The sequence below is a fragment of the Halichoerus grypus genome, chromosome 8 (assembly GCF_964656455.1).
Source record: "Halichoerus grypus chromosome 8, mHalGry1.hap1.1, whole genome shotgun sequence".
In the NCBI taxonomy this organism is placed as follows: Eukaryota; Metazoa; Chordata; class Mammalia; order Carnivora; family Phocidae; genus Halichoerus; species Halichoerus grypus.
The window spans coordinates 143,465,797-143,482,799 of record NC_135719.1 but is presented as its reverse complement, the minus strand read 5'-3'; the positions used below and the strand labels follow the sequence as shown (position 1 = coordinate 143,482,799).

General features: G+C 41.1%; 1 protein-coding gene across 6 annotated transcripts in view; it reads left to right on the top strand.

Moving 5' to 3' along the window:
- ATG2B (autophagy related 2B) overlaps positions 1-17,003 on the top strand; it is an 82,347-nt gene that overhangs the window by 53,265 nt on the left and 12,079 nt on the right. For 5 of the 6 annotated variants that reach the window (XM_036104678.2, XM_078054175.1, XM_036104677.2 and 2 more), the window contains 9 exons: positions 590-731; positions 2,898-3,100; positions 4,178-4,404; positions 6,067-6,175; positions 7,116-7,310; positions 8,356-8,457; positions 13,614-13,692; positions 14,005-14,212; positions 16,657-16,726. In XM_036104678.2, the coding sequence (XP_035960571.2) occupies positions 590-731; positions 2,898-3,100; positions 4,178-4,404; positions 6,067-6,175; positions 7,116-7,310; positions 8,356-8,457; positions 13,614-13,692; positions 14,005-14,212; positions 16,657-16,726 (1,335 nt within the window). The remainder of the gene's footprint in view (positions 1-589; positions 732-2,897; positions 3,101-4,177; positions 4,405-6,066; positions 6,176-7,115; positions 7,311-8,355; positions 8,458-13,613; positions 13,693-14,004; positions 14,213-16,656; positions 16,727-17,003) is intronic. The other variant, XM_036104679.2, reaches the window with a different exon arrangement.

The following is a 17,003-nucleotide window of genomic DNA, read 5'->3' as shown; positions in this document are numbered from 1 at the left end:
ATCTTTCCATTTTAGAGTCATACTCCCATTTAAAAAGCATGGTCTGGATTTAATGAACCCACAGTTCACTAACCAAAATGGTTAAGCATCAGCGCTGGAGTTGAACCCTGTGAGTCCCCACTTAGTTGATTTCCCCTGCTCTGTGTGCCCCCTTCTATCCTTCGGTGTCTGTCCATTCCAGGACACGAGACTCTGACCGCCAGCGGCTTTGTGTCCATGGGGTGAGAGTTGGTGCAGCTGCCAGATTTGAGCAGCTCCCGCTCTGCAGAAGGAGACTGCTCCTCTCCAGGCCTCACTGCAGTGTTCTTAGCTCCTCTGTCCTCTAGTGTGCGCGCTTGCCACCGTCCCGGCTCACGGTGCTGGCTTTGAGGTGATGGCGCATTTGTTTCTGTTGGCCAGGAGTTGTTGGGGTGATGATGATGCTAACAACCTAGAAGGCTACAGCTGCAGGGCAGAAGGTGGGACGATGGCTGTGTTCCTGTTTCTGCTGTCTTTGTAAAATGCCTTGTGTTTCTAGGACAACATCATGCTGAGTAGTTTGCTTCTTAGAGCATTTTCAGTTATTTTTAATTAGGTGTTTTGGCTGTAGGTAGATTCCAGCGGTCGCTCCTCCTCACAGGGTCCAGTACTTCCTGAAGCAGACCAGCAGATGTTACGCGATCTGATGAGTGACGCTATGGAGGAGCTTGACCTGCAGCAGGCCGCCGCATCCGCGCAAGCCCAGGCTAACGGTAGGACGGGCCGGGCCTTCCTCCCCAGGAGCACTGGGGCCTCACTTGAGGCTTATGTTATTTGTACGCTTATAAATTCTGCAGTAAGTAACTTATTAAAGAAAAGACAAGTCTGAGGTTTGGTGGATATTTATTAGTCAATCTGCTTGTGTTGATTGAGCGTCTAGTAGATAAATAACCACTGGCCAGGGTGTTGTGGGGGTTACAGATTAAATGAAAGACAAAGCTTATCTGTTCTGTTAGCTTAGAGTTTCATAACACAGATTGGCACTAAGCCAGACTGATGTTCTTACTTAGAATGTTTGAGAAATGACATGAGAAAGTGCTTCAGAGTGTGTCACATCCTCAACTGCCAGTTGGAAGGGATTGGAATTGTCTCATTAGATTTCAGTGAAAGTGAGAGGAGTTGGCTTAATTTAATTTAATTTTTAAAGATTTTATTTATTTATTTGACAGAGACAGAGATAGCAAGAGCAGGAACACAAGCAGGGGGATGGGAGAGGGAGATGCAGGCTTCCTGCGAAGCAGGGAGCCCGATGTAGGACTCAGTCCCAGGACCCCGGGATCGTGACCTGAGCCTAAGGCAGATGCTTAACGACTGAGCCACCCAGGCGCCCAAGTTGGCTTAATTTTAAAGAGTGGCTGGAGTTCAGGTATGTGGAGGGGAGAGAGAAGTCAGTCTTGGCGAGGTCGTGAATGTTGACAGAGGCACAGAAGCATGCAGAAGCCTTAATTATCGTGCAGCTCAGGCTCTCACTGGAACAGAAGCTCCCTTCTCATTGGAAAGAATTGGCCAAAGTTGGATAAGCAGGGAGGAACCAGCCAGTGGGAGAGCCTTGAAAGCCAGCTGGAAGCATCTAAATACTTTGAAGCATCTATCTAAAAAATATTTTTTTCTAGTTGAATAAACATAGTCATTTCTATATGTTCTGAAATCTTAATTTTTAAAAAATTATTTCATCGGCGCCTGGGTGGCTCAGTTGGTTAAGCGACTGCCTTCGGCTCAGGTCATGATCCTGGAGTCCCGGGATCGAGTCCCGCATCGGGCTCCCTGCTCGGCAGGGAGTCTGCTTCTCCCTCTGACCCTCCTCCCTCTCATGCTCTCTGTCTCTCATTCTCTCTCTCTCAAATAAATAAATAAAATCTTTAAAAAAAAAAAAAAAAATTATTTCATGGTATTATCAAAGTTTAGGGTTAAATTGTTGCTTTTATTCTAATTTAGCATAAATTAGAACTCAGGAAAGAAATAGGAACTTTTAGCTTCCTGCATATTACATTATCTGTAATATTAGCAGCTAACCTACTTAGGTGGGAAAGAACGTTTCGTGAATATTTACTGAGCAGCTTCAATATTCAGGTGCACCAGGCATTTATAAAGGATGAGTAAGTCCAAGGTGCTGCCATAGAAGAATTTAAAATCTGGTCTGTGAGCCTCTTGAGGCTAAAATATCATATTATTCATCTTCACGTTCTCAGTCCTTATCACAGTGGTTGGAATGACTGGCGGAATGGAGAAAGAATTAGTGGATCTACTACGTATTAAAAATGCATAAAGGTGTATGTTCACAATACAGATTTTGTCATGCATGCAGTCTTCTGTGAACCACGTTGGCAGCTACCTGAGAACAGGTGGCCCGTTGGGTATCCAGTGCCCCACAAAGTAGTCTGTTGATTGTAGGGCACCACTCCCTGGCCCGAGAGCTGCTTGGCCTCTGTTCCCCCCTCCCTCTATAAGCAGAGATTTCCTGTAGTTTTAGGGGAGGCACTGCCAGATGTCGCCAGTTGTTCCTCCCCTTGCAGTATTGCTCCGGAAGTTTCCAGATCTCCTCCCACAGGACAGAGTTGTCAGAATGCAGTTCTGGCTTAAACAAAACTCCAGTCAACACTAACGCCTGCTGCCATATTTCTGAGCTTCTCTAATGCGGAATAACTTAAGAGGAGACTCGCTATGACTTTATGACACCATCATTTACTGTTCTCCTAGAGAACTTCAAACTTATTATCAGTCTTTTTATTAGTAATCGGAGGGTTATTGTAAGAAATAAATGAGATATTGCAGGTGAAAACATTTCAACATAGTGTGTATCTGACATGTGGTTAAAATGTTTACTAAGCATTACTGTTCAAAATGTGCCAAAATTGAGTGTTGTATTCTTTTTTACCTAGGTGTTTTGGATGAAAAATCTCAAACTCAGGAGCCATGTTGTTCAGACCTCTTCCTGTTTCCAGATGAGAGTGGGAACACGTCCCAGGAGCCTGGCCCTCCTTACCCCTCATTCACACACCACTTGATTAGTGATGCAATGGCAGGTGCGCCCACCGAGAATGACGACTTTTGCATTCTTTTTGCACCAAGAGCAAACATTCAGGTAATAAATGGATAATATAATTGAGGCCTTAAGGTAGTGTTACAGGTTGAATTGACCAAAGGGTACCTGAGGAACAGTCTTCAGATTTTTTATAACTCTTGGCAGTTCACAGTGACTTCATTTTGTAATTTATTATTGAGGCTTTGCAAATGTTTACTATACTTTATTATTTCTGTGACACATTGCTCTAAAACTCAGAAGAATGCTCAATATTTGCAAAATTTAAAAAATGATTTTTTTTAGATTTTATTTAAATTCAAGTTAGTTAACATATAGTGTATTATTAGTTTCAGGGCAAAATTTTCTACATAGATTATTAAACTACAGATGTTGCACATAGTTAGCTCTTCAGGGCAAGGAAATGGTGAAAGGAGTGCTATCCAGAGTTGCTAGTCCAAGAATTGGGAAAGGTAAGACATGGTTTGTGTGAAGGCTGATGGATGGTTGATAAGTGTAATTGCCATGTGAGAATCATGCTTCCATTTAAAAAGTATGGTCTGGATGTAAGGAATGCACAGTTCACTAGAAGGGTTAAGCATTGGTGCTGGAGTTGAACTTCATGAATCACCATTTAGCGTATATACATATTAAACTGCTCAGTAGTAACTTGATGAATGTATTTGTTTTACTGCATCCTGGGAAATTAAAAAAAAAAACCAGTCAAACTCAGGATAACTTCATTATTAGGATCATGGTAATTTGGTCAGTATGTTGAAGTATGTTAAATTTGGAATGTAGTATTGACTTTGAATTAAAGAACTATAAACACACACACACACCAGAAACACACCCACATCAGCACACACCCACTAAATCTGTGCCTTTTTATTTTCAAATGGTAAAAGCTAGATTGAAGACTATGAAAGACTCCTTGTGGAGTGATTTACATAGAACAAAAAGTCCACTTGATGCTGAATAATGCAGAGTATCCAGTGTGATGATTAATATCAGTACTTGCCCATTTCATATATTGATATTGCTATTAGAAAGAATGCAGAGTCAAGAAATCTTGAGATACGCAACATAATCAGTGGTTTCTACTGAGATAAGACCGTGTGTGTTCCCTGTTTATTTTAGGAGAAGGAGGAAGAGCCAGTTGTAAAAGTGATGGTCGATGATGCGATTGTAATAAGAGAGAATTACTTTAGTCAACCCGCTAAGAAGACGGACACGAGCAAAGCCCCATTGCACTTTCCCATCCCTGTCGTCCGCTATGTTGTTAAAGAAGTCTCTCTCGTTTGGCATCTTTATGGAGGAAAGGATTTTGGAACAGTCCCTCCTACTTCTCCAGCTAAAAGTTACATGTAAGTTGATTTCTACGTAAGTTTTTTTTTTTTTTTTTTTTTACAAGCCATTATTTTCTTTTCTTAGAAAAAGACAGAATTTGTCATTTCTTAAAAAAAGATTTTATTTTTTTGAGAGAGAGCACACGTGAGAGAGAGAGAGAGCATGAGCCAGGGTGAGGGACAGAGGGAGAAGCAGACTCCCCGCTGAGCAGGGAGCCCGATGCGGGACTCGATCCTGGGACCCTGGGATCATGACCTGAGCCGAAGGCAGACGCTCAACCATCTGAGCCACCCAGGCGCCCCTAGAATTTGTCATTTTAAGAATTATTAATAAAGTAGTACTGAAAACTATGTAATTTAAATGTTACTCTTTTAATGTTTTTCATTTGTAAACTTAGTTGCATTGTTTATATATTTACTGAAATATGGTGACTTAAGTGATTTCCATTCACCAAAATATTTTGGGTACCTACCAGGTAGTGCCAGAGCCTGTGTTAGAGGCACATTCACTAAAATGAATAAGACCCAGGGGCGCCTGGGTGGCTCAGTGGGTTAACTGTCTGCCTTCGGCTCAGGTCATGATCCCAGGGTCCTGGGATCCAGCCCCTGCATCGGGCTCCCTGCTCAGTGAAGAGCCTGCTTCTGACTCTCCCTCTGCCCTCCTCCTCCCCGCTCCTGCGCTCTCTCCTGCGCTCTCTCCTGCGCTCTCTCATGGGCTCTCTCATGGGCTCTTTCGCTCTCAAATAAATAAATAAAATCTTAAAAAAATAAGACCCACACCCTTCCCTCCATTCAAAAGGACCATTATGTAAGCAGATGAGGGCAATGAAGTGAAGCATGTGCCTCAGGGGGCAGGGACCAGGCATGGCCCTGAATCTCTGGCATCCAGCAGAGTGCTGGGCAAGGGGTTGATGCTCCTGAAGTACTTGTTAAATGAGTGTGTTGTTTGGTGGAGCTAGAAGAGGACTAGCCAGCCTAGTCCTAGGTGCAGTGGGAGGGAACATTCTCATTAGGGTGGGAGGATCAGAAAAGGTTTCAAGGAATGGTAATCTTTGGCACAACAGTGTAGAGACTTTCTATTTAAAAGTGATTTTTAGGGTCGCCTGGGTGGCTCAGTGGGTTAAGCATCTGCCTTCAGCTCAGGTCATGATCCCAGGGTCCTGGGATCGAGCTCCTGCATCGGGCTCCCTGCTCAGCGGGGAGTCTGCTTCTCCCTCTGCCTGCCGCTCCCCCACTGTTTGTGCTCTGTCTCTCTCTCAGAAATTAATAAATAAAATCTAAAAAAAAAAGTGATTTTAAAAAACTTCCTTTTCTATATCGATTGGGATTTTTAGGACTTGTACTCTGTAAGGAGTTTCTGAAGTAATAAGGAACTTCTCAGGAGGTCTCATTTTTCCGTGTCCTGTTATATGAACACCAACACCATAGTTAGGTTTTTCTTTAGTTCTAAGTATTTAGCAGGCAGTTGATTGCCGCAATGGCAGTAATAAAATTCATGTTCTCAGTGTCTCCGAAGCATAAAGATGTGGCTTTGATATAGAGAAATGCAGTTTGTGGCAGAGTGTTGGTAGTTCTGTAATATTATTTTCTCTTTTTCTCTTTCTATTTTTCCTGAGGTCATTCATTGCCTTTCTTTGAATATTTCCTTTAACAAAAATTTTTTTTTTCTTCTATTTATAGCAGTCCCCACAGTTCACCTTCTCACACTCCCACAAGGCATGGACGTAACATGGTATGTGGGGGAAAAGGAAGAAACCATGACTTTTTAATGGAAATACAGTTAAGCAAGGTAAGATGGCATTTTGAAAGGAAAAAGCCACTGAAGTAGGAGCATTAATGGGGGTTCTTTGGTTACTCCCCAGCCTTGTGGTCTTGAGCCATAAGTGCCAGCCCTTTGGATTGGAAAAATGCAGGGGTCTTGTAAAACTTCTAACTTTTTCTTTCTCAAATGTTCCGAGAAGTTTGAGGGGTTTTGTTTTGTTTTTGTTTTCCCAGGCTGTCCCTAGAGGAGTGTCTCTCAGAGTTGAGCAAGCATCAGAATCCCCTTGAGGGCTTGTTAAAACACAAGTTGCTGGGCCCCAGAGTTTCTGAATCAGTATGAGGTGGGGCCCATGAATTTGCATTTTTAATGAGTTCCCAGGTGATTCTGATACTCCCTTTCCCAGGACCACACTTGGGGAACCACTGCCCTGGAGCATCTATCTGGGAGGGCTGCCGTTGGATAGGACCTGTGTCAGGTCCTTCATGAATGTCTGGAGACCAGTGTGTCCAGGTCGCCAATGACATCATATGCATTCAGTTCTTTCAGCTTGTCTGGGATTGTGCCAAGTGTCTTATATTAGGGTACTTAACATGGAAGTACCGTAGTGATGGAGATCCCATGATTTCATTGTATCCTTGCCCCCCCCCCCCCCCCCCCCCCGCCTTGGAACTTCAACGTTGCCTCCCCTGATTGTTTTTCAGGCAGTTTCATAGGTATGCAAGATGATAACTTTGTGTATTATTCTTACAGAGGGTTTTGCTTGAAAAGGATAGGGATTTTGCCAAGATCAAGTAAGAGATAGTCATTGAGCTATGCTTGTGTGGTGAGGCACATGTAGATCAATAAAGTGAACAAATGAAGGACTGTTGTTCTCTGAAACAACAAGTGATGGGTGATATTTTGCATTTTGAAGAAGAAATCTAAATAAAAAGTAAAAATGGTTGTGTGTTCCTTCTTGTCTGTGAAGGTGAAGTTTCAGCACGAGGTCTACCCGCCTTGCAAGCCGGAGTGTGACTCCGGCCTCTTAGAGCACCCAGTCTCCCGGCAGGTGTTTGTCGTGCAGGATCTTGAAATTCGAGATCGTCTGGCAACATCACAAATGAATAAGTTTTTGTACCTGTATTGCAGTAAAGAAATGCCTCGAAAAGCTCATTCCAACATGGTAAGATTTAACACCTCATATGTTCTGTTGTGTATTTGTTTTGGAAAAGTGTGTTTGTTGTATCTAACTGCAGAAGATTGAGATTGGGGAAAATTGAAGGTTTTTTTTTATAGTAATATGAAAATCCCTTTTAAATACGCTGCTTAAAGTTTTATTGTTACTAATTTTTAAAGGTTTTATTTCAGACAGTGAGCACGAGCTGGGGGGAGGGGCAGAGGGAGAAGCAGACTCCCTGCTGAGCAGGGAGCCCCATGTGGGACTCTGTCCCAGGAGCCTGGGATCATGACCTGAGCCAAAGGCAGATGCTTGACTGAGCCACCCATGTGCCCCTTAAAGTTTTATTATTTAAAAATTATTTTTTAAGATTTATTTATTTTTAATTTTTTTTATTTGACAGAGAGACAGCGAGAGGGGGAGAGAAGGAACACAAGCAGGGGGAGTGGGAGAGGGAGAAGCAGGCTCGATCCCAGGACCCTGGGATCATGACCCGAGCCAAAGGCGGACGCCTAATGACTGAGCCACCCAGGCACCCCTAAAAATTATTTTACATGTCACTTTTAGGGTCCATTAATTTTAACTGCCAGTATATTGATACCCGAGGAAAACGGGAAGTCTATGGTGATCTACACAAAATATTTAGTATTGCTGGAAGTGTTCCAGATTTCTAACACTTTGTGAGTTTTAGTGGAATAGGAATGATTTGCTCAGGATTGCTAGAAGAAAACGTCCTAGAAGCTGTCTTTGGAGTGTGGCTCTCCGGATTCCCTCCAGGGGCCCAGCGGATCCTGAAGTGCATGTACCACACTGTCGTTTACGTCTTTCCCACTAAAGAGAACCCATTTCTCTCCTGAGGCTCTTCAGGGAGTGTGTGCCCCAGACAAGTGTGATTCAGGCCTTTAAACAAAAAGGGGAAACAGTTCCACTTTTAGTTCTCTTACAAGGAATAGAAATGGAATTTTTTTATTTTGTTTCTTGTGTTTTTTCTTTTTAAATGAAAACAAGGGTGTAATATCATTGGGGAAAAAATGTTTTTCTTCTCTCCTAGTTGACAGTGAAAGTATTACACGTGCGCCCCGAGTCCGGCAGGTCACCGCAGGAGTGCTGCTTGCGAGTGTCCCTAATGCCACTTCGCCTCAATATTGACCAGGTTTGTACTGCAGGCATCGTGTGAAGAGTTATGCTTCTATGTCCCAGACTCAGAAGGAGAGATTTAATTTAGGTGAATTAAAATGTTTATTGTTACTTAACTGTTACGAAAGTTGCATAATTGAAGCAGAATTCTGCTGGTAAAGAATAGGACAAATTCATCAGGCATTTGGGATCCGAACTGTTGGTGAGTAAACATTATTAGATGTTGTGCTCCAGGCTCCTCATTGTCTGCGTGACCTAGCACTCAGTCCCTGCTTCCCGTTCTCCCCTGCTCACGGACACACGCTCGGGCAGGTACACAGGTGTCTTCAGAGGGGAGGAAATGACTCCCTGACATTTGTGGTTGAAAGATCAGAGGGCTTGTCTCTTAACCACAGCACCTGGAAGAGAATTCCTTCTGCCCTGGGCAAGATGACAAATTGGTAAATTGGATACCCGAACAGGTCACAAACAACAGATTTGTGGAAAGACCTAAAGAAATCTACTTTGCTGTATTCTAGCAAGCATTTCCATGAAATTGTTCTGGGTTTTGCTTTGACTCAGCTGTTTAAAACATAGTTGGCGCCTCTTGGGCAAACTAGATTCAGGGTGTGTGAACACGTGATGCTTTGTAGTCGTGCAGTGTAGCCATGAGGGGGGGCACAGGCTCGGGAGTCAGGCTGGGGTTAGCGCCTCAGTTCTCTTTCCCTAGTTGTGTGCCTTTGGGGAAGTTATTTCTCCAAGCCTCACTTTCTTCACTGATAAAATCAAAGTAAGAGAAATAGATGTAGAATCGTTTTTTTAAAAAATGATCAAATGAGACTAGCGTATGTTAAATATTTAGCTTGGTGCCTGGCATACAATGTTAAAAGATCAGAAGTGTTAACTGTTGTTCTTATTAACTGAAGCACGTCACAACTGAGGAAGATAAGTGGAGTTCTTAAAATAGCCTGCTTTTGAAACGGCAGAACTGTCCTGTTACACCTTATATTGGTGTGAGAAGGAGAGTCTGTGTGGGATAGCGCTGTTGGTTTGCTTATGTGGCACAGATTGAATAACGTTGACTTGTTATTTGAATAAGTAACAGACATTTTAGGAATAAGGTATTAAATAATTATCTTGCAAAAATATAGACATTTCTCAGAAAAAATGTATTGTGAAGCACAGAAGTTCAGCACAGCTTCACGTTAATATTTGTAGCTTCTGAGCTGGGACAGACTTGCCAGTGCGTACTTTAGATTTATGTTCTCTCCTTATGAGAAGAATTTCTTTGGATACCCGTATTTTAATTTGATTTGTCCATACATTGCCTTGTGACTGAATAGGAGTACGATCAAGTATTTATGGGAAATTCGATCTGTGGAAATCAGTGTGAGCAAGAATTTGAGCAAGATACATCTTTATTGGCATGACTTTGCCAGATGTAGCAAGCCCAGTTTTCTTTTTCCTTTTTTTTTTTTTTAAAGTTTTAGAATTTATTTATTTGAGAGAAAGGGGGAGAGAGAGAGAGAGAGAGGAGTGGGGGGGAGGGGCAGAGGCAGAGGGAGAAGCAGACTCCCTGCTGAGCACGGAGCAACGCAGGACTCAGTCCCAGGACCCCGGGATCATGACCTGAGCTGAAGGCAGACGCTTAACTGAGCCACCCAGGCGCCCTGCCCAGTTTTCTTTAATAGACTTTTTTCTTCAGTAGTGAGCTTAATTTCTTAGAACTATAAAGCATTGTGATTTTGAAATGGGGAGATACTGATCTTTGAGAAAACAGGGAAATCACTGTTTTGGCTGACCTGAGGAGGAGCGGGAAATCGTTTCCCAAGATACGAACCTGAGGAGAACACAGCCACACTGCAGGTGTGTGCTGACAGGTTCACTGTGCAGACGTCCTCTGGCTGGCACCTTCTGAGATCGACGTGCCTTAGTTTGAGAGAGCAAATGGTCCTCTGAAGAGAAAACCTGATACTTACGTTCTCCATTTTTTTCTTTAGAAAACTAATTAGTTGAAGAATGATAATGCTTTGAGTAATACTTTTCTTATCAAGCATGTCTCTGACTTTATTTCTCTTAACTGGATCATAGATAGTAAGTATGAAAGCAACACACTGTTTTCAAAAAAGCTGCATTGCTGTTGAAGTCCAGGGTCATTGCTTCCAAAGCTCAGCATGCGTGTAGTGGAGGCAGGACACTAGGCAGAAGGAACGATTTTCTTCTGGGGAAGGGTAAATAGATGATGAAGTTCATGTAACTAGACAGTTTGAGATCTGAACTTTGAAGAGGCCAGATTTCCTGACTTTCCTAGTCTGGTGTCCATTTCAGTGTTGCACTGCCTGGAACTCTGGGCGGGGAAAACATGCTTGTTAATCCCAGATGATTTGCTGAATGCCAGTCTCATCCCAGGTCCTGTACTAGGATGCTGGGGATACAAAGATAAGTGAACATCCCCATCCTCAGAGATCTCTGTATGGGGGTGGAGACTGACATAAAACAGATGACTTTAACACCCTGTGGTGAGTCCCAGTGGTAAAGATAGGCATAGCGGGATATGCCCCAGCAGAAGGGGCTCTGAAGCCAGGTGGGGAATTCAGAAGAGTGAGGGGTAATCAGGAAAGGCTTTTGGAGGAGGTGACACTCAAGGTGGGTCTTAAGGAATGTGGTTGAGTTAGTTGCATTAAGATTTGTGTAAAGGCATTGAGGGCCTAATTCAGGTTGTGAGAGGAGATGTGAGGCCATTCTGGTAAGGTAAGTATGTGCTTGGCTGAGGTTCGAGATGGTGAATACGGAGCAGTACTAGTTTGCACATTTGTGGTTTTTTAGCATCATTACTTGATTGCCTGAGTATGACATTATAATTAACTATTTTAACACTTCTATGATAGAAGATACTGTTAGTATCTTCTTAAAGCTAGAAAGAACTATAGCCTAAGTTTGTAAAATAATAAACCACATTTTTTCAAGTTTTAAGAAGTTGATTGTATGTAGGTATAATTTGCATATAATAAAGTGCCAGGATTTTAGGTGTACAGTTTGAGCTTGACAGATACACTTGAGTAACTACTACACCAGTTGAAATAGCGTTTTCTGTTCCCTTCAGAGTCCCCCGTGCCCCTCTGTGATCAGTCTCCACCACCCCAAAGTAACTGTTGGTCTCCTTTCTATCACCATAGGTTAGCTTTTTCCCTCCCACAGCTTCATGTAAATGGAAGTGTATTTGGCTTCCTGTGCAGTGAGCTTCATCTATGCTGAGGCGTGTCTATTCATTTCTCTTCCGTCTGTTCCTGTTCATTGCTGAGGATTGGAGTCCTTGTATGGCTGTACCACACTTTGTGTATCCATTTACATGATTTACATTTGGGTTGTTTTTCTTGGTTTTGGCTCTTAGGAACAAAGCTGTTACGAAGTTTGTGTACAAGTCTTCTTATGGATCTTTGTTTTCATTTGTCTTGGGTATTACAAACAATTTCCAGGCCGTGAGGCAGATGTGTATTTGACCACTGTAAGAAGCTGCCAGTTTCCCCCGGCGGTTACACCCTTGTACGACCCCCAGGAACACGAGAGCTGCTCCTTCACACACTGACCAAACCTGATGCTGTCTTTTTAATTTTAACGATTTTATTTGGTGTTCATTGTGGTTTTAATTTGGATTTCTTGGTGGCTAATGATGCTGAGCATCTTTTCACATGCTTATCTGGCATCTGTATACCCTTTTGTGAAGTGTCTGTGTTTTGCTAATTTTAAAATGAGGTTGTTTTATTGAGTTGTAAAGAGTTTAGCATAAATACCAATATCAGAACTTCTGAGAGCATATTGAAATGCGGACCATTAGTATCCCCTCTTCTGTTGTTTTGTGATTTGTAGTGAAAATGGATAAATGCCACCGGCTCTGTGGTCTTCTCTCTCTCTCTCTCTCTCTCTCTCTTTTTTTTAAGCATATTTATACCTGGAAATTTTCTCTTGTTTTTTTGAAGGCATAGAGTCAAAGTATTTATTACGTTAAAATATCACCACCTAGTGGTCAAAGAATAACATTTTTAGGTACTGTTAACTTTGTAAACATCTAATATTTGACATACATATATTATCCAATGTGTGTGTATATATACACACGGATCTGTGTAGTAATATATAATGTATGTAATGTGAATAACAAAATATACACATATATAAATGTAAATAAAGCATAATGTAATGAACAATTCATGAACCCACTGTCTTACTGCAGAACCAAAATATTTTCAGCACTGTTGAAACTGCCTGCTTGGTCTTCAGTCCCATCCCTCAGTCTCCCATATGCCATGTTACCTAGAAAAATATCTTTCTGACTTTCATCATTTATACTTCTGATAAACGTGATCAGTAGGTTGATCAGATCCTTTGGAATTACCAGACTTAGAGTATGCTACCAAATATCCTGACCCTGTAATTCCCCACCACATTGCATTTTGGTACAGTATTAATGCTTTATATTAACTGAGAATTTTTTTAAATGGAAGGGCAGAATAAGAAAGAATAGGCTCAAGCATTTAATTTTCATACTTTCCAAAAGGGGTCTGTCGGTGTGAGTGAGGTGGGTAAAACGAAGCTGCTAATAGCGGGCGAATGTGGCTTGCTCGGACAGCGTTAGACAGGCCTGCGCATTTTTGTTATTACATCATTTCAGAAGAGACCACACTGGGTAGTTTTATGGATTTTACTTTTGAATATCCTGTCCAATGGAGAAAATGTGTTAAGGCAATAGAACAGAGTGGTACAGGCAGAAAGCAGGTAGTAGGAACTTGCAAGGCTTGTGAGTGCGCAGGCTGGCAGGGTGCTCTTCCTCGTGGCGGTATTGCGCCCCCTACAGTTTGCACTGAGCACTGGCATCCAAGAACAAGGACGTCGCCTTCCTGAGAAACCAAACTGTACTTGGATTTAGAAATAGCTGTGTAATCTTTAACTTCTCTGTGTCTTAATTTTCACGTCTATAATTTTCTCAGAGTTGTGAGAATTAACAAGGAAGTGTGTGTGTGTGTGAGAGAGAGAGATGGGGAATAGGAACAGTGCCTCACACAGAGTAAGAACTCAAAAAATTATAGTGGTATATGAGTAATGAGTAAAATATGGGACTTTGAGATACTTTGTAGTTTTAGTAATAGATGTTCCCCCCCCCCCCGCCCTGGTTATAATTACTTCTTTTCATTTTAGGATGCCTTGTTCTTCCTGAAGGATTTCTTCACAAGTCTTTCTACAGAAGTAGAGCTTCTAATGGCTCCAGATCCAGAAGGTATTAAATATGTATAGTTTGGAAAAAGTCTATATCAAATACTTGGATTGATTTTGATTGTTATGAGGCCTTTTTGAGAGTGTACTTACAGTCTTTATTCTCATTTATATAAATGTGCTTTGTGTTTATTTTTTTATATTTTGCAAATGCAGTTTATGTAAGAGTAATAATTTAAAAGGTGGAAGTCGGTAGTCTCTGTAGCAGTTATTGTGTTTATTAAATGCAGCAAAACAAGTTAAATCCACATTAATTTTAAATGGTTGCTCTAAAGAAGCATTCCTAATTTTTCAAATGCACACATTACCTTTTCAGTTAAAAAGTCTCCTGGAGCTGATGTCACCTGCAGTTTGCCAAGGCATTTAAGCACCTCCAAGGAGCCAAATCTCGGTCTTTCTTTTCCTGGGCCAAAGCAGCCTTCCCAAGATGGTGGTGCCAATTCAGTGGAAGTGGTTAATGGGGAGCTAGAGAAGGACTTCTCAGCTGAAGAAGCATCATTTAGTGATCAGCCCGTGTTTTTTAGGTAAATCACTTAATTTTGATAACACATGAAGTTATTTTAGCGTTTTGCAGGTTGTTCTTTAATGTGTTCGTGTACCACCACTAATCATGAGGTTATTCCAGCTTTTCTTTGCCCTGCCAAACAGTAACTAGTGTCTTTATTTACATGTGGGCTCCACGTATCCTGCACCCCTTGATTACAGGTAGTAACCCTGGCTCAGGGGTATTTTCTCTGGATTCTGCAGCAGGAATGTCCTTTTCCTCTTAGCTTTGTTTTCCTCCTTCTGTCCCTCTTCCCAGTCACTGTTATGGCTTATTTGTACCTCCTCAATCATGATGTCCTTTCCTCTTTTCCCTTACACACCTTGGCTTCCCATCTCCAGTGTGGGCATTTTCTGTCTGGTTTTCCATCTGCCCTTCCCCATCACTGTTGTGTCTTTCCTGACCCCTCACTCCCTGGCTCAGTCGGCACTATCGGGAAAGGCAGGCCCGCGTGCTCCTGCTATCCGCTGTAGCTCCTGCCCATGCTCAGCTAGCTGCTTGCACGCTGGAATTTATCCTCAGTTCCAGACCCATTCATTCTTCCCATCATCCTTCTTTCCCGGCCCCTCATGGTGGTCATGGAGCCTTGGCTCCGGTGGAAGGAGGAAGAAGGAAGATCTAAGCCACCTGTTGTTGTGAGGGACCGTTAGTTACTTCCCCTTGTTGTCTGTACTCCTGTTGACATCGATTGTCCCCCGATTCTGTCTTTTCAAGCTGACTTTAGGTTAGACTTTGTGTATGGCCCAAAGCGGGCAGTATAACTATTTAAAGTGCTTTCATATTTTTATTATCTTGAAAATAGAGAAAAAAAATAACGATATGGGAATTGGAAAGATCCTGGGATAGATGATCTCTGGCAGTTGTAAAAGTTTCACCAGGAAAGAAGAATCTCTTTTATTACTTTCCCACATTGATCTTTAAAATTTTTTTACTACCAAAAAATTGCATATCATAAGTAATAATGTGAATTCTCATTTTATATTAATCACACATGAACTCCTAGTTTGGTTTTTGTAAACACTGGATAGCCAGTCCAAAAGGAATTGAATTGTTAACAATTCTGGCCTGAAAGCAAAGAAATTTAACATTTCTCATTCAGCTTGTGTGGCCTCACTTACTTAGGTAAATAATTTTGGTTTTTTTTATTACACTATTTAAAATTGCTATGGATTTCTGTTTCTACTCTTAAAAGCTCCTAGAAGGCCTAGGGGTGGTAGTCAGTGATATAGTCCAGTTTACTCACTTCACAGAAGAAGAACTTTAGTGTCCAGAGAAGTAAGTTGACTTGCTCAAAACCACAGTTAGTGGCCGAGTCAAGACTAGAACACAGGTCTTAATCCCAAATCTGGCGCATTTTCTAAGTGATGGCCTAATAGCCCCAACCATTCCACAGATATTTATTGAGCTCTTACTCTGTGTATGCCAGGTTTTGTTCTAGGCACAGTAAACAAAGCCGAGAAAAATTCCCTGTATAATTGAGCTTACAAATAATTAAAATACATGATTTGCCATATTATGTGCCATGAAGAAAACAAAGAGTGAGAAAGGAAGAGAACCAAAATGCCCAGGGACCCAAGTGGAGATGTGTATTTGGAAATGAGGGATGACCTGGGGTCCCAGGCTCCTATAGTGATTGACGTTTAAATACAGCATTTCCATTTTGCTGTGGGTTAAATTGGACTTTTGTGGAATGGCTTAGGATATAAACACAGACATTAATTCCATAGAAAAATTGTGTTTTAAGTCCAATTTACAGTCCAACTTTGGGAAGCCGGCTCCTTTTGTTTGATGTATACCATCGGTGTATAATTATGATTTCATTCTCACAGAATTCCCAATGCTTGTGTGTTGATATCCTGTTTATAAGCATTAATTTCAAGAATGCTCACTCAAATTCACCAACGTGGGTGGCATTTTAAAAATTTACTAAGATGTTTAGGCTCAGAGTTTAAGTTCCTTGCCCATGATTGCATCACATATAACTGGTAAAACTGGGAATAATGGCTGGCTTTTCTGGCACTTTCTGCTTCATGATGGAGCTGAAATAAATCCCTTACCTCTTCTCTTTTTTACTTTTTGGTAATGATTCTATTATTTGGTTTAATCTTAAAGGTCACCTTTATTATTCTTCTGTATAAATTGAGAATATCTGCCAGAATAAATTTTTCTAAGGTAAACATTTAGTAAACTAGGAGATTTTTTGTGAGAAAATTTAAATAAAATAAATACAATGTATAAGATGATTAACATTAGTTGTTATATTATCTTAAGATAGAACTAAAAGACATTGCCCTTAGGTCTTGAGATATTCACATTATTTTGTGGTTTTGTTTTTATTATCCAGTTGAACAAATTAATTTATTTCTAATTTCAACTATTAGTACTTTTGAATATAAATAACTCCCCTCCTTTCTTTATCTTCAGAGAATTTAGATTCACATCAGAAGTTCCTATTCGACTTGATTATCATGGCAAACACGTATCAATGGATCAGGTTTGGAAACTTTGTATAAATATACTCTACAAAATTATCTCTTTTGTTTTTCTAATGGAGTTAATTTTTAAACTTTTTCTGTCATGGTTTTTATGTTGGAAGTGACATGCAAGATTTTAAAATTCTGTTTTTACAGTAAACATCATTTACTTAACCTGTGAGTAAAATTTAGTGTAATTTGGGTCATATATAATTAAGTGTGTATTTGTAAATATTTTAAGTGTTTTAGCTGCATAAGTGAATGAATATTACTTTGACTTGCCCAAATAACAACTAT